The 10,412-nt window shown below is 40.4% G+C and overlaps 1 protein-coding gene across 1 annotated transcript in view; it reads right to left on the reverse strand.

Moving 5' to 3' along the window:
* The window catches only part of grid1a (glutamate receptor, ionotropic, delta 1a), a 220,122-nt gene extending 211,151 nt beyond the window's left edge, over positions 1-8,971 (reverse strand). Inside the window, exons 1-2 of the mRNA XM_055029739.1 lie at positions 8,769-8,971; positions 6,658-6,813 (exon numbers count right to left, since the gene is read on the reverse strand). Of these exons, the coding sequence (XP_054885714.1) occupies positions 6,658-6,813; positions 8,769-8,847 (235 nt within the window). The 5' untranslated portion in view covers positions 8,848-8,971. The remainder of the gene's footprint in view (positions 1-6,657; positions 6,814-8,768) is intronic.
* Between the last annotated feature and the right edge of the window lie 1,441 nt (positions 8,972-10,412).

The following is a 10,412-nucleotide window of genomic DNA, read 5'->3' on the forward strand; positions in this document are numbered from 1 at the left end:
AAAAATTAAATCCTCCTTGACATTACCTTGGCAGGGGTCAGAAGAAATTGTCCATCGGTGGTGGCGTGGCTTTGGAAGAGGACTCAGTGGGGCAGAGCACTCAACGATTCACCACATGCTGCAGGTCCAGGAAGCCCTTAGCTGGAGCCGGGTGGGAATATTTTTCTATCCGTTTTACTGTTTTGTTTCAGATGCAAGAAAAACCTGCAGGAGCTTTCAAAAAAAAATTGATGGGGCAAAAATAGATTTTAAAACCCTTGCCACAAAGGTTGGTTTTAGTAGATTGAAGGCCATTTGCGCAGACATTTAAAGCCCTTGTGTAACGTATGTCAAGCAATTCGATAGGTTTCAACTCGCCCTCCCTCACTGGTTCTATTTCTAGATTCACTGGCTGATCATTTAATGGCCTAAATGCAGCATTTTGGACCTGGGTGAAAATTTACAGATATTTAAGGATCAGACCAGGAGGTATCTATAAAAGTTTTGCTCAAGCATGTCAAACTTTTAACGTTAAATATGTAATGCTTATGTTTTGTTAAGAGACATTTAGTGTTAGGGTAGAATGTACATTTAGCTCATGAGACGCATTTTCTTGTAAAATTGAGAAACCCCAATTTTTTCACTTTATTTTTCACAAATACAGTGAAAAGTTTACAAGTCAGAAACTATTTTAAATAATCATTGTGTGATTATTCAGTCCAAGTTTGATTAATGACTATGTTTCTGTTTTCACATTTGTCTCAAACTAAAGTGAAGAAAAAGAAACATAATAAAGAAATTAAGCATTTTGCCAAATTTGATCAAAAGAATTATACATTTTCAACAGGGAATGAGCAGGTGCAGTTCTGATTCCTTTAAAAATATATTTATATATCTATGAAACAGTCCTATAATTTAGCCCTATGCCAATTTCACTGTGTACAATATTTTGTTACTGTCTCCTGTTTGAGATACTATCATGTTTGTGGCAAAGCTTCTTCAGGATGTTTATGTAAATAAGAGTTGTAATCTAAAACCAGGACCAGTCTGTACATGATCTCTGTCAACACATTAGGTGAACTGCCTACCTGCCTTATTGCTTACATGCAGCAGATATGTTCAATATTTTACTTGATACATATTGGGTAAACACAGCAAATAGATAGAGAAATATGCACCAGGTTTTACTATTGCAAAATCTTGAGCCAGGAAATCTTATTACATCCCTCATCTTGGTTCATATTTGTTTGTTGTTTTCTGTCAAATGTACAAGATGACAAGGCAAAATGGAAATCTAACCGATGCAGTAAACGTTTCCCAAGTTAGTGTTTAAGTCAGATTTATTATGCAGTAATGTGGCAACAGAAACAGGAATCCCCTTATTGGGGCTCAAAAACCAACTATATTTCATTTTCTGAAAAAGAAAATCTGTGATTTTATGACAAGCGATTGGTGCTTAAAAACCTGACCTGCCAATACAGACACACCACTTGGAAACTAACTAGAAATTGTTTTCTGAAAATGAACAAGTGTTTCTTAAACTGAAAACTCAGGTAATTACCAAAGAAACTTGAAGAAAAAAACATCCTCCAGAGATTAAAACAAAAAACAACTGGAGTCCTGAACTGTTCAAAATGTCAACAATCTGAGGAAACAAAGATGTATATGTTGTAGCTAAACCCTCAAAGAAAACCACTTTTTTCCCTTCATTTCAAACTTTTTAGTTTAGATTTTACATGAATATATTGTTTGCAATATTACAGCAAATTACAGTATCTCGATTCCATGTCACATTTTAGGAGCATTTTAAAAAGCCACATTATCACACTTCGACTCAGCTCTCGCAGAAGATTATAACATTACATAACATAACATTACATAGAATCTAAAGGCTAAATGTTCTGCCCATTTTAGTATTTCCAGCTCTGCTTTAAAGTCGTTGTTTTCCCTTTTCCCCTCATGACAGCAGCTGAGTGAACAAATTCAGAACTCATGACAGCATCAAAACTCACAACAGCCAAATTCCTCCGTGTTGTTGCTGGTGATGTTAAAATTGACACGGCTATGCCCTGCATCTGGGAAAGAAAACTCCATAAACTGTATGCGTAAGTACGTGTGGTCAGACGGTATATTTAGCCAGCCTTGAGCTGTCATCTCCAGAAGATAAGAACGTGGGCGGACTGAATAGTTTAGTGTTTTTCCTGTGCATGGTGCCTGTGTGACACGCTCATTAATACATGTTCCACTATCACAAGGACAAAGGAAGCCGAGTAAGGGCAGAGATGACACTGCAATGACTCCGAGCAGATTTTTCTCACCGCCTCACTACTGTTTTTTGTTACCCCTCCCTCCCATTCACTAATGCTCATGATCTTTTTTTAGATCCGGATTTTTCTTGCAGTCGTATTTACGGCAGGGTGTAATGATTCATTAAAAAAAAAAAATTAATACTCCAAGCAGTTCAGTAAGCTTTTCCACCAGCGGAGAGCAGAATGATGCATCCAGGTTAAGAATAGTGACAGGAAAATACAAAGACGACAGAGTTAGTGTTTTTGAAGAAAGTAAAAAAAAAAATTTAAAAAGTGGTGGATCTAGATTTTGTATGTATATCATAAAGCTCTTGTCATATTCATACTAGTTTCCAGTTTAGATACCTTGTTGTCCTGGTGACTCATATGCCATTATACTGCTGTCCTTGCTGCATTAAATGTTACAACGTTCAAGCAACAAAACAATTTGAATATGTTATCTTATCTACTTGGAGGACCGGGGTTACCTTTTTTTTACTCCCACTGCTTTTTTTTTAAGAGCAACTCGATGAAGACGTGCAATTGGGACCGCCACACTTAAACTATTATCCTGATATTTAATGAAAACATATTTATAAGCTTCAAAGTCTGGCCTTGACATCATCATTTACGGTCTATCTCTCTGAGTGGATTATGTTACCCATTCAACTAAGACAGAACTCGACCATATCTATTCAGTGAAGGATGCACCTGAAGAACACGAGAACGACGCCATGGAAAACCCAATTTAGTCACACTGCACGGATTGCCTTGATATTTCTGAATTCATTTAAGAAATTTAATCTCCACTTTTCAAGCCCAATGTGATTCTGCCCAGAATGACATTGGCAAACAATTTTAATATATTTGTTTGTCATCTGGTTAAGGCGGGCCAGACTTATTTTAAGACCAGAAAAGATGGATCTTTGAAGCCACAATTGCAAATTGTGTTGCCCCCAGCTTTGAATTGTCATGGTCTTACTAAAAAAAAAACAACAAAAAAAAACTTTTTTTAAATTTCTTTTGACAGGTAATTAGTGAAGACTTCAGTTTTCGGTCAGTTTTATTGTTTTATGTTATGAGTCGTTTGTTTTTACACACATAACTTGTGTCATTTTTGTTTCTTTTAGTGATTTTAGCTTCTGTGAAGCAGTTTAGGGTTTATAGTTTTGAAAAGCTTTTTTTTTTTTATAAAGGTTTTAGAGATGCAGCGCTTTGGAAAAGCACCCTGGAACTTCCTCATGTTTTCTACAATTACACACATAAACTATGGTGTTTTATGTGATAGACTTGCATAAAGTAGTGCATAATTGTGAAGTGGAAGGAACGTAGCACTTTCAATAACCACCTTGTTTTGTAATTACAGCTTTATAAAATAAATGATTTTACCCGTTCAATTTTGAAAATTTGTTCAAGTTCAGAGTCTGAGAAAAGACTCTAAAAGTCATCAAGTTTTCTATAATAAGTGTGCCATACTTAAAAAAGTAAAAGTCACTCTATGCTTTATGCCACTGCCATTGATGTCAAAGTGATGAGCCTAACACCGTACTGCTCAACCTTTTTAAATTACTACATTTTCAATTCTACGAGAATAGCTGACATTTTATGAAGGGTAAATGGTGGATTATCTACTGCTGATGAATGATACTAATGCATGTTGACTAAAACAGAATAAAAGGGCAACTGAATTGAAGATCATAACCATGAAGAAACAATTTCGCAGCCATAAAACGTGGATTTTGTAAACCATTCCTAATTCATCTCTTTTACTTCTCTCTTTGCTCCTCCTATCCTTAATCCAATTTCCTCACTTTCTTTTCACATTCTGCATCTTCTACTTCTGCACATCTCATCCTCATTCCCCTCCACTCTCCAAACACTCCCTCCCTGCATGCTCATGTCCATCCTCTCCTTGTTCCTTCCTCCTTCATTCTGTAGCAAGATCCTGACTGCTGCTCACAGTGGGATGGCAGCGAACAAAAGAGCATAGCAAAAAGGTTAACTTATCCCCGTTGTCACTCAACACTCTCCAGCCCGTCTTGCCTCTGGTGTAAGAATTTGAGGCCACCCATCGATCCTCACATCATCGACTGCACATTATTCCCCACGCTCTCTGGAAACCGAAGCCGACCCTCTGCACACACACGCAGACACACACAGTCTTACCCCCCGTCCCTCAAAACACTTGCTTCTGTGAATATTTGATTTTCAGGGGCAGAGCTGTAAACAATACTTAAGCGTGTTAAATGATATCCAATCAAGGCTGACAAAAAGACGTTCAATCACTGGATGGAAAAGCAGTCTTTTTGATTTTTTTGGGTGGGGGTTGTGGGGGCTTAAAGCAAATGGAATTGATAAAAAGTGTTATAAAGAACTCCTGGAGATTTTGAACCCTAAAAATGTCAAGAGAAATCCTTGCTAGGATAATAAGCATGAGCTATATATGTATTCTGCAAACTCCCTCATTCACCACTGCTGACTTCATTAATTTAAAGAACTAATGGCAAATAATTTGTTGCCCGCTCAGTTTAATTGCCACGTGTTCGCTAGTTAGATGAGTCAAGTAATGCATGTTTATAGTTGGTTAATTTCTGCAGTGTGTTTGAATCGCTTCGAGACTCTGGCTAAAAATATTTTAGGGTTAGAAAATCCTAAAATACAAAACATCAACATATCACAGCTTGTCTTTTTCTTTGTTTTTCAAGTGAGCTGTCTTAGCTTGTCTTAGCAAGCACAGTCAGTTGCAGCTCCATCAATGGGATTGTGGGTTGAGCACAAAGTATTTTAGACAAAACAATCACAATTTTTTTGTCTAAAATCTTGTTTTACTTATGTTCTCTTTTGAGCTCAACCCATCTGTTGATTTCTGCAGGAGGTATTAGTAAGATGAATCAATAAGCTCCCTCTCCAAATGAACTTTCTGCAAATTTACCTCCAGTAATTAGCTGCGGAACCAACTTACTTTTTTCTCACTGTCTGAGTGTGAGAATATTGATGCGAGCTGCCGACAGATTTACATACGGTGATGAGGAATACGACTTTTGACAACTCCATTCCTGTACTAAGTCCTCGTGACTAAAACAGGGACTATGTGTATGTGTTTTAAATCACCAGATTAGATGCCAATTCATTAGATCTCCAAGCTACTGATTTCAGACAGCATTCCTACCAGCTCCCTCATCCTTATTCGACAAATTGCCGCATAAATTCTCACATTATGTCGTCACATATGAGCTGGAGGATTCCCTTTCGCCGCCGTTTTCCTTTGACAACCATGCGCTGGATAGAGCTTGATTGTGGTGTTTTCACTCTATAGTGTCTTTTTGCTCATGCTCACTTTTATTTTTATTCTCAAATTTTTCAAGGAATATTTCTCAAATCCAGACCTGGAAACAGACGCAAAAAATTATGTACGCTGTTAATACAAATCAAGTTAATGTCTACTACGCTCTCCAAAGAACATGTGAATAAGAACACCTGATATCACTGACGGGGTTTAATGCCTGAGCTAAATGACAATGCACTAATTATAGCAGAAGCCGAGACATATTATCAGTTTTTGTGCCTGTCAGGAGTACTGTGAATAGCAATGAGTCATCAAGGCCTTTGTGCAACAGGGGACAAAAGTACAGACTCCGTGAGGAAAAGTAGGGGACATAAACAGCTTTTGAAGGTCCCCGGGAACCTATTAAAGTCTTAATGATTCATTTTAGTGGAAGATTTTCTTAATTACTTTTTTTGAAGTCAACGGGATTATTGTTTAATGTTTGCGAAGGATGACCTTGGCAGAACTTGATGAAATAATTGATAGGGTTTTTGTGTGTGCGTGTGCGTATGGGTGTACCCCATCAAACAATATGTGTAAGCCAAATGAGACAGATAAAATATCTCAAGCAAAAAAACAACAAAAAAATAACGTGAACAAGTCAGCAACACTCATTATTCAAAGAAGCACAGCAAGCAAGAAACGCTTTCCTCTTATTTTCAGTGGAATGGTGCTGAAGCAACATTTGATCATCTTCAAATGTCTTTTTTTAGTTCCTCATCTTATCTTAATGCTGCTCTGCTCTAACTCAATGCTTCCACCTAGCTTTGCAACCACAGAAGACACCTTGGTTTGGCAACACTACATGCAAATAGTCTCCCAACACTTCCAGACCCTTGGGTCATCATCTTCCGGCTCCCCACTGCCCTTTAATATGTTTTCTGACGCGTACCACAATAGAATATGAAACTTTTAGCAAGAAGACAAAACAGACTTGATGCAGGAGTCCCACAAGGCTTATTTAGACAAACAAAGACCATCTTCTTAAGATGCCACCAGGCAATCAGAAAAGTCACCCAGACCAATTAGGAACATCGCTGCTGGGGAATCGGTATGGTGTCTTACCTTCCTGCACAGCCTGGAATGGGTTGTTAGGCTCGATAAGTTTCACAGAGTGGGTGATTTTCTCGCTCTGCAGGATGTCATCATTTAAACTCAGGTCTGAGATGGCGAGTTGGAAAATCTCATCGTCTTTGACAGCATTTTCCTCGAATATGGCACCTGTTGGCAGGAAACGAGGAGTCATGCAAGAACTGTACTAAGGAGGAACGACATGTTGGCGCTCGGACAGTGCGAGAAAAGTAGACTTACACTTCTCACATGTAGCATTGTGACCACTGAGAACACCGATTGTATCTTCAGCATTGCACATACTAGTGAGTAACAGGTTAGGTGTCAAGTACACAGCTCTTCCCATTTTTCTTTAAACGAAGAAAAATGGGAAAACAACTTGGTTAAAACATCTTGATTCACTCTTGTAAGGTGTTCTATCTGCCAGACGAGGTAAAATAAACGAATAGTGATGAACCGGCAACAGAGTCGTGGCTAAGGCTCATTGAGGCACTTGATGCCTGAACAAATGAACCAACGTAGCTCAAACTGCTGCAGAAGTTCACACTGCTTCTGATGTAAAGCTTTCAGACAACAGAGTGCATTACCGTTGTTGCATATGGAGGCCGCAGACAGGTCAGGAAGCCATGACAAGAGCACGCTGCTGCTCATCTGGGCACCAGACACCACAACACACCTTCAATGGTTTAGCCTAAGGCATCCATGCCGATTCAGGGCTATAGAATGTAATCCCAGATCATTCGAAGACCTGTTGATACCATTCATCAGAGTGATACGACTATTTAATCTCCAGCATCATCTAGTCTGAGCTTAGTCTGCTACGGGTGAAGATTGCAACATTTGATGTGCTGAGTCTATTATCCACAGCAGCAAATGTTCATCAGATCTAATGCACACAACCTACTGAGCGTTATAGGTTTGCATGCAGGAGGCACACTGCTTGTAAACCGCCTCTGCTCCTCCTCTGTTGATCAAAATGGCATCGGCCAGCGAATGAAAAAGTGCACACACATATCGCTGTGAGGGGGAATTCAGGAAATATAATTGGGGTACCCTGTAACGCTATGCAAAGCATCAGCCAGCATCATCTGGATGAAGTCCCGCTGCTGTTTTAAGCCAGCGACTGAGCACCTGCTGCTTGCCAGACTGTTGCAGTAAACTGTGAGCAGCAGCAGCAGCGACAGAACGGAAATCTGAACGTGGTGACATTGACGTTTTTATCAGGGATTACAAAGCTGGTCGCTGTGATCTGATCAGGACGAGGTGGGGAGGGAGATGAGGGGGATGCAAATATTTAATGCAAATTATTTGTTTGGGTTTAAAAAATAAATAAAAAAAGCCTAATCCCATGTTTGAAGAGAATCTGTTTGAACATCCTCTGATAAATGATGCCTCCATCTCTGCATACCCCTGGTTTGAAGTTGGAGTACAAAGAGGCTCTATGCCCTTTTGCATCTCTAAAACTCCGCTGACGTCCCCCACCTCTTGTCCTCCCTCCTTCCTTCTCTCTCTCTCTCTCTCTTTCTCTTTCTCTCTCTCTGTATCTCTCTCTCTCTTTCTCTCTATCGCTCTGTTATTTGACATTGCAGTCACGTTTGGGTGAAAGTTGAAGCTTGTCGGCTGTATAAGATGTGGCCGAAAAAAGAACAACAAAAAAAATCAGAAGAGGAAGAAGAAACCCATGAGTATGTTGGCTGATGGACGTCGAGCTCTTCAAAGCTTTAATTAAAACGCGCCTCACTGTAATCCGTGTTTTGAATGCGTAGGGAGCGCAATTTATGGGGCCGAATGTGCTTATTATGGCTTTTGATCTGAAGCCAGGGGGAATGCAGAGATGACACCTGCAGAAAAACAAGAGATCACTCAACACCTCATAGAAATAATATAGCCATGACTAAATGTTTGGCATGTAAAAGGGGAGAGGAGGGAACAAAACTTTTTACCTGGTTTTATAGTGTTAAAGACAGGAGGCAATCTGGTTAGACTGTTTATAACGCTGTGTGACTACAATCTCATGTGTTGGCTGAGCTTTCCTTTTTTTTATTTTTTTGTTTATTTCCCTTTACTACTGCCTCTAAGAGCATCACGTTTCCTCGGACGCTTACCGATATGAATGATTGAGTCCGCATTGGCCGGATTGCAGTGCAATATCCACAAGGAAAAGCAGATCAGCAGCAACTCCATCTCGGTATCCGAGCGAGGCGTCTCATCCAAGCTTTTAACTCGACTGTCCTGCACTGTCCAAAACGGTGCGACCCCCTCCCCCTGGAGAAGAAAAATGCAATCGGTGGATATACCAAAAAACCCACGGCGGTCCTTTTTTTTTCCTTTCGCAGCAGACAGGTGTGAAATCTAAAAAAAAAAAAAAAAAAAAAAAAAGAAAAAAAAAGAAAGAAAACACCTCTTTCCTTCTAAGTTTTTTTTTTACTCCTTTCTCTCTAAGCCAACACAATCAGATCAGCCGCATGAAGGTGGGCATAAAGGACGAGGAGGAACCGACAGGGACCCGACATTGGACTGAGGAGACAGGTAACAGCCCGGCGAGGGAGAGACCCGGCGCACCTCTCTCTCTCTCTCACTCCCGCTTCTCTCTCCCGGCGCTCCGGCGTCTAAAGCATGGCAAGCAGCTTAAAAAAAAAAAAAAAACACGGAGGAGGGACACCCCTCTAACTACACGCGGATAGAGGTTCACACACACACATACACACACACCAAGGAGAGAGGGGAGATAGAGAAGAAGAAGAAGAAAAAACACACACGCTCTTCAATTCTGTCTCAATCACGTGATTGCGGAGACTTCACGACTCTGCCGCCGTCCTGACGAGCCGAGGAGAAATGATTTGGACTCGCCGGAGAAAGACGCGCAGAGAGCCGATATTAATAATAACAATAATAACAAAAGAGTCGTAGGTTGTGACAGGCAGAAGGCGAAAAAAAAAACAGAAGAGAATTTCTCTCTGGAGAGACCCAACCCGACACAGATGTTGCAAAAGAGGTGAAAAGTGGAGGAAACAGTTCACTTCTGAGAGGTGTGCGCTTTTTTTTTTTTTTTTTTCTCGGCCGAGACGTGAGAGATCGAAGCGGAGCGCAGCTGGTGTGTCCTGGGGAGAGGAGGGAGGGGGAAATAAAGAGAGAGAAACGGATTTCCACGCCGCGATCTGTCCTCGGCGGAAGCTGACGGATGAGAGGACAAGACGACGGAGGGGACCGGGGAGCAGACTGCCGGAGTTACCGGAGTATCATTAAGCAAAAGGGGAACGCAACTATGCCCGCAAAATGGATTCCTTGAAATTCACGCCACGCTTTGCCTTTCATCGTGGGACCGCTTTTGTTTGTGCGCTTCTTTTTGCTTGTGAATCCGCATCTGGGCACCACTTATCCCCAAATGCACGCCGGCAAAGAGGAGTGAGAAGTCGGACTTTCTCGATGGGCATAATCTTACAATTAAAGGATATTTCTCGTGGATATCATAAAAAAAACGGAAATATCTCTTAATTGTTTGGTTAAGTCGGTCGTGGGCACAGAGCAGAAACTTTCAGCACCACCAGCGAGCTGGACAGCGCCTTCAATTCAGCAGTGAAAAAAAAAAAATAGAGCCGACAGATGCATCTATGGAAGTCCAACTGTGCCACTAAGCAATACAGGAATAATTATTTTTACATGTCAATTATGAAATAAAATTGACATTACATCCGCTTGATAAGTATATACAGGCATCTGTATTTATTTTAATGTGTTAATAATGTGAT

This window comes from Poeciliopsis prolifica, unplaced genomic scaffold (assembly GCF_027474105.1).
Source record: "Poeciliopsis prolifica strain line A6 unplaced genomic scaffold, Auburn_PproV2 SCAFFOLD005, whole genome shotgun sequence".
NCBI lineage: Eukaryota > Metazoa > Chordata > Actinopteri > Cyprinodontiformes > Poeciliidae > Poeciliopsis > Poeciliopsis prolifica.